Below are 7166 nucleotides of genomic sequence, written 5' to 3' on the forward strand. Positions count from 1 at the left end.
ATTCGACTGGACACGCTATGATGCATGCGAGTACGGGCCAGTCATTGTCAGCCATTCAACTTTAACTTTAATACTCCTGACTTTGGTCCAACAAGTCTTTCCCATTAAGGACATTCACTTTACAAAGCCAAGCGCCTTGGGCAGTACTTTCTTCCTGCTGTGGAGAAGAAGATCTCAATCGTTGCAGCTGATCTGCTGTCAGATTGTATTGTGGAAGCTTTAACAGGAAGCCACAGTTTAAAGATAATCAACCAGAGTTTTTGACATTGTGGTCCAACATTTGTGAGTTTGTGCTTCAAGAGAAGTTAGTTCCCGACAAGAGTTGTGCTTTGTTCCTGTTCCATGCAGCTATTTTGGGAATTTATTTATAATTCAGTCAATACTTTTAGTATTCATCATTCTAATCTCTCGGTCAATGGACATCAATATTCAAGAAGGACTTTGTGGACAATGTGACTGCAATGTCCCATTGACCTTTTATGGATTTTCTGACAAGTTGCTGTCATGTTTTAAAATAAGTGTTTTACTTTCAGTCACATTATATTGCCAGTTGCAGGGGGAAATTGGCACAAAGAGCAGAACGCGTGTACCAGTTTATCTGCAATAGTGTTGACATTGTTCTCCTTGTGGTTTGCTAGAAAACCCAATGACCAAATGAAGCCTGTTATCCTTTATAAAAAGGACGCCCTGTCAGGTTTTGAACAACAAAGCTTTCATTTTGGATAAAGGTGGTGTTTGCCGTTTTGTCTAGATTGAAGGCTTGCCAGGGAAAGTGAAACATGACAATTAAAAATCACTCAACACATTTCAGATATGACAAATGTACTCACATCATTGGGAATGGTGAGTTCATGAGTACTGGCCTGGTTACTGGCATCCAGACCTGCTGCTGGACACAGGGCGCAGACAGGAAGAGGAGGGAAGGAGAGGACATAAAATAGAGTTTGGCACATTGAGAGAGTGAACAGCATTGATGAAGTCCTGGAGTGTTTTCATTCCCTGGCTATTGACCAGTAGCATTTCTGATTCAGGGGGAAGTCTGGCTCAGCCCCGAGCAGAGCCTGCACTCTATACAACTCCTATCACCTGACAAGTTGAATTCTGCTTTACGATCTGAGGCAACTGCATCATTTAAAAAAGGATAGGCTACTAAGGGAACACCGAAGAACAAAAGAAACCTCAACATCAACAAGAGCAGACCACCAGCAGGCCATGTCAATGGCAGTGCACCACAGAGACCATTAGGAGGAGTACGACAAGAAGAAGAAAAGAGTAAGGACAGAGACAGGAAAAGAAGAGAGAGAGAAAAAAGGAGGTAGAGAATGTGTTTGTCTCTACAGGTAAAAACGAAAGAAGGAGCTTTGGTAAAGAGGGTCGTCGTGTAGGTGGGTACGTACCGGGGAAGGCAGGGGTGGTCTGTCCGAGGGGGGTAAAGGGGGTTTGCTGCATAGCCAACTGGTGGAGCTTGCTCAACTGCTGAGGGGGGGAGGAGGAGGACAGCAGAGCTATGAGGTCATCGTTAAAAACCAACCTTGCGCACGCACACACACACAGACACGCACACAGGTTTGTCCGAAATATTACAAAAGTAGAGAGAGGATCTGAGGAGAAGTAACAACACAGACAGGTGAAGGAGGAAGACCGTGAGAGAGAAAGAAGAGAAGAAGCTCATAGAGGACTTGGCCTGAGACTGAAGCCATGGCGGGGTGACGGTGGATGTGGAAGTGCAGTCTGTTTTTACACCTTGCCTTTGGATATCAGAATGGAAAGCTCTCTCTGTATTTTTAAAAAGAAACTAAAGATTGATTTGGAGTAACGTTGTCAAGCCATTATTTTATAAAATCAGTGGTTTTTATATCATTTTTAACCCTTGTGTTTATTTAGCTCTGTTAGATTTATTTTTTTTTAGGTTTTTTTTCATCTGTGTTTTAATTTTGTTCTGTGAAGCACTTTAGGCTGCATGCTTGCATGGAAGGTGTAAATAAAGTTGAGTACTACTGTATTGCTTGGTTACAGTTGCTACGGCTCACGGTGCTTTGTTAAGCTTTCCAATCTAGAACCGCACATACGCAGCTCTAGAAAGTTACATCTAGTAACTTCTGTTTTACAATGACACAGAAATGGGTTTATCATTCAAAATTGTGATTTAATTTGTGAAAACATGGGTCCTCTATTTCAGCTGTCTGGCCTTTTCTTTCTAGCTGACTTGATTTTAAACGGATCATCTTGATCTATCTTTAATATGCACTGAAATTACAAGATATGATGCTGAAAGACTGAGGCTTGACAGGCTAAACATTTCACCTCATTTTGGAGCAGATCTATTCTGCTCTTGTGTTTTAGGTTTTCCAAACTCTTTAAGTGCCAAGTAGTAGGAATCCAAACCGAGACAGGCTTGCCATGCCCAATTGTGGTTGCTAAGCTGTGATTGGTCATGTAACCAAATTGGTTTGGTTTGGGGTTATATGGGTGTGATCATTGCTTTATTGCTGTCAGCTTATATTAACTTTTGCAGTTTGAGGACATAAAACATCCTTTATAAGCTCATAAATCACAATGAAGGTGATTGTGTAGCAGTTTATTTTGTTAAAGGGAAATTGTGGAAAAACCTTTTAAAAACTCCCCCCTATATTAAAGGGCAACTCGTCTTAAATCAGCCAACAAAGCAGCTTTTTGCTACTTTAGTCATTGTTTCATTCGAGTTTGACTTCTGCTTCTGATTTTGAATGAAATGTTTTTTCTCAACTGACATTTTAAAGTCTTGAGTGTCAGAATCAGCTCCATTACTATAAGGCTGTAACCATAGACATGCATTACCATAAGGCTGTAACCATAGAAATGCATTACTATAAGGCTGTAACCTAATTTCTTTTCAAGCAGGTTTCAATGGATAGTTATATTAAAATAAAGTGCAGCCACCAGGCCAAGCCCCATGAGGTTTAATGCCAAACAAAGGGCAGGGAGGCAAGAGTCAACAAAGTTAGAAGATACAGGAATTGCATATCAGAAAAAAAGCTGTATTAATATTAACAATTAATATTAATATGGATGGAAAGAGTAAAGAGCCTGCGACTCAGAGAGAGACAGAATGATGAGTGCAGTGTTGATGGGGTTAGCACTCACGTCTGGATGTGGGATGGCGTACTGTCCTTGAATGGTATAGGCCTGCAAACATGAGAAGAGCGTGTCATTATCTCATTAACATCATCGAAACAAGCCAACAATTATGCTTATGTAATTACAGAAAACAGAACATATATATACTGTATTAACCCTCTGAGGTCTAAGGGCATTTTACATATCATCTTGAATTCTCCTTTTAAAGGGTATTTGCACATAACCTGATCCCCATGTGTTTCATATCAAAATGTTCACAACAAACTCAGCTTTCTTTAAAGTGACGCCCAACATTGTTCCAGAGCAATGCATAAAGAGAGAACTTGGCCCAAAAGTGGAAATAATTCTCAAATCTCTTGTGAAAACATACCTACATGCAATTGTTTTGGTGCTTGAAATGAGTTTGAGTTCACTAAAATATCGTAACGTATGAACGAAGTAGTAAATAAATGTCTAAAAAGAAATTTTGTAATATCGCTTTTTAGGGAGCTGGTGCGTCTGTTGTCCTCAGAGGGTTAAATACATTTTTAATGAGGTAAAACTATTCACTGTACAACAAAATTGAACAAAAACTTGACTTATTTCTACAACACAAGCACTCTACAGACATGACATAACAGGAACATCATGCACTACAGACTCCGTCATGTCCTCCTACTATTCATCAATCAGATCCAGTTGAACTAAAGCAATAAGGGACAACTCAGACAGCGGGGAGGGTGTGTGTGTGTGGGGGGGGGGAACCAGAGGAGCGGCCCTGAGAAGAGTCGTAAGACTTGACCTATTGGATGTGTGGGTTGTAGGGGCCACAGCGCTCAGAACTGAGTTAAATTTCACTTTCTCAGCCAAAACGAAATCAGAGCTGGACTGGAACTGGGAACAAAGACATGCCATGTCTCTGCAGGAGGGCAGTGCAGCGGAAATTTAGACATGGAGACATTTTAAGTGAAAACTAATAACAGAGTTCCAGTTTTAGGTAATTTTTGCTCCCTCAATGTCCCATGTAGAATTTCAATATACATGAATAAAAGTAAAAATGCTTTGGCTAACCACAGCTTTCCTGTTTATTGATGTGAATACTAGTTTATTTGTGATCATTTATTATTTAAATGGATAATCTTAGCGCTACTGTATAAGGTAACAAGGGGCATGCTAATGGTAGCCAAGTATAACCACCCGATTTTGTAATGAAGTTGTTGATTATAAAGTCATATATGAGCCACAATGCCGAGATTCTTCTTCCAGCTGATTTTTGGTGTCTTAAGTGACAGTAAGGGGCCTATTTCAGGGGGTTTGCCATGTTTCAAAATGGAATTTTCAAACTTTAAAGCTACGTAGGTAGTGGTGAACGTTTCCTCACCACTGTCGCACTGTTGCTTGCTCTTTAGGAAACTACTAGAACTGTTGGGTCCTTGTAAATTCTGGAGTGGGGTCTAGACCTACTCTTGAGATAACGCTTGTTATGAACTGATACTATAAATTAAATTGAGTTGAGTTGAATTATCGGGGTAAGAATTTGCCTCAAACGCAGCAGATTTGTTAAGAGATGAAGCGATTAGTCGACTCATTGGTTCCAGCTTTTCAAATGTGAATATAAAGCCTCAAAATAAAGGCCGAAGCGTCAAAAAGCCTCCCTGTACTTGTTGACAAGCGTCCTTGGCGGGGGGGCGGCCAGAGCTGTTTTGCAGCTCAAGTCGGTGGGGGTGTGTACGTAGGGTACCTGTCTATCTCCTCTGCACATTAGCCTCAGTGTATCCCTGCCATTCCCATCCAGTCCACTAGTTGCCCCTCTTGAGTTCTCCTTCCTTTGTAGATCACCTGATTTAGCCTTCCATCGCACACCCGCTTCCCTTTAGCATTTGCTGCCATGTGTTTACCAGTTGCTCTACTGTCTGGCTCAGTTTTTACCTCAACATGATCAGGATGTCATGGTTATGGACTGGTTTTAGTGTTTTTCTTTATTTTGACATGAGTTCCTAAAAGTAAGTTTTTGTTTCTGTTTGTTTTTGTCCATTTAGGTACGTCATGGAGTCCCAGCATAGAGGAACACAGGATGTTTACACCACCCTTGTTCTCGTCAATCATGAGGTAATTTGGCCAATTTCCCCATTCTCTGTTAATGACTAGTGCTGTTTATCATAGTTTTGATTGGGGTGGCTGCAGGTGATGGGTGACAGTGAGGGCACAGTAAACAGCAGTGATGGTTTCATGCTAGTAAAGGGGGGGGGGGGGGGGGGGGGGGGCTGGGTGGCAGTGAGGAAGGGAGGAAAAGTGAAAAAAACCTGGTGCAACCCCCCCCCCCCCCCCCTAACGGCACCCACGTGGCAGGCTGAGGTTGGCTGTGGACGCCCCCAGTGGGTCTGCTCTTACCTGGCCACCTGAAAAAATGACAGGGGTGGAGGCAGGCTTGGGGCGGTAGGGGATGGTGGCACCTTTCGGTGGGGACTGAGGAGAGCAAAGGAGGAGAGAGTGGGGGGAAGAAGAAAAGGTGAGATGTGGAGAAAGTTAGAACAGAGAGAGAGAAAGAAAAGAAGTTGCATAAAGTGAAACCAAGAGGGACAGTGCCTTAGGGAAGACGACCTGTGACACCCACACAAAAGTGCTCTTCGCTGTGTTCATGCTGACATAGAACGTCCAAATCGTGGTTCAGTGCCCAACTTAACTTGGATTTACCTGGAACATCACTTTCAACTGGATAATGATGACTCTACATACTGTGTTTTACATTTTTTTAAAGTCCACATTCAAGAGACTTACAGTCATGTCACATATCTCCTAGCATCCATGGCTGGTGCCATCATGAAGGCCCATTGGAGAACTGGCTGTGCAGATAGTTCAAATTAATGGTGCAAGAAAAAGAGACACAACTACAAAGTGTGTAGCCCTTTGATTCAAAGCATTATGACTGGCACGTTAAGGAGAGTCAGCTGAGGTAACACACAGTTGGGTTTAGGCTTTATTTTAACCCTGCAAAACAGAATCCTGATTGTTTGACATGTCCCTAGTGTTGACTTTATTTGTTACTGTAGATAGCTGGGAAATCTTGTTTGCAGCAACATAATGAAGGGCAGCGTTCCAAATTTACAAACCAACATAAAAAAAAAACAATCAAATGCATCAGTTATTATATTCACAGAAGATAAAACAGAAATTGGTATTACATAATCAGAGAACCCTTGATTCATTGAACTTTTAGCTGTAATCCTTAAGATTTTCAAGCCCAGCTTTTGCTCGCATTGCTATTTTCATTGTTGGTGGTGGAGCCCTTCAGATGACCTTCACACACCGACAAGGGATTAAAAAGAAGTGATGCAGCATGTGTTAGTGTCTGTAATGTTAGTCTCTGTATAAGATACGATATGGTATGCTAGTATTTGAGTATTATTTGCTAGTGTCCGGGCCCCTATACAAAAGCTTCAAAAAGCTTACCAGGGTGACCCATTTTACCAATATGCATTATGCATTATATGTATGCATCATGTCTTATATTGTAATTTGGCTCATGGCATGATGGACAATTGACTGCCTTCTTTATTAAATCCATGGCTGAAAGTATTATAACTATAGACAAACTACTGTATCTTCCATACAAACATATGTTCAGTGTAAATAAATGTTTCCTTCATGTCCCCTCTCCATACTGTACCTCTAGCATCACCACACATATCTGTTTGACACACTGGATGATGGCTTCGGGGGCCCCTGAGATGGTCACTGCTCTCTCGGTGGAGTTGGGGAGCATGTCACCTGCAACCTGGACCTGAGCCCCTGTGGACTAAAGGTGAGAGTGTTTATTAAATGAGGAAATAGAAATAAAGCATATGTACGATGGCCGAGGCGGTTCAACATGAATGCATTAGTTTTGTAGTTTTAGTATTTGCGCTGTGACGTTTACATTTCTGTTACGGCCACCGTACATATGAGATTATGCAGGATTTAAATCTTAAATGCACACTATGTGAACGATAAATGGGAGATTTGCAATATCCCATGGCTGCACCATTTATGTGTGTGTGTGTGTGTGTGTGTGTGTGTGTGTGTGTGTGTGT

General features: G+C 41.6%; 1 protein-coding gene across 6 annotated transcripts in view; it reads right to left on the reverse strand.

Annotated features, from left to right (window-relative positions):
* Positions 1-7166, reverse strand: part of LOC116673879 (poly(rC)-binding protein 3) — a 23107-nt gene that overhangs the window by 2316 nt on the left and 13625 nt on the right. For 2 of the 6 annotated variants that reach the window (XM_032506227.1, XM_032506226.1), the window contains exons 7-10: positions 6764-6892; positions 3124-3165; positions 1398-1476; positions 831-889 (exon numbers count right to left, since the gene is read on the reverse strand). In XM_032506227.1, coding sequence (XP_032362118.1) covers positions 831-889; positions 1398-1476; positions 3124-3165; positions 6764-6892 — 309 coding nt within the window. Of the gene's footprint in view, positions 1-830; positions 890-1397; positions 1477-3123; positions 3166-5487; positions 5563-6763; positions 6893-7166 lie in introns of all 6 variants that reach the window. The other 4 variants (XM_032506231.1, XM_032506230.1, XM_032506229.1 and 1 more) reach the window with 4 other exon arrangements.

This window comes from Etheostoma spectabile, chromosome 24 (genome assembly GCF_008692095.1).
Source record: "Etheostoma spectabile isolate EspeVRDwgs_2016 chromosome 24, UIUC_Espe_1.0, whole genome shotgun sequence".
Taxonomy (NCBI): domain Eukaryota; kingdom Metazoa; phylum Chordata; class Actinopteri; order Perciformes; family Percidae; genus Etheostoma; species Etheostoma spectabile.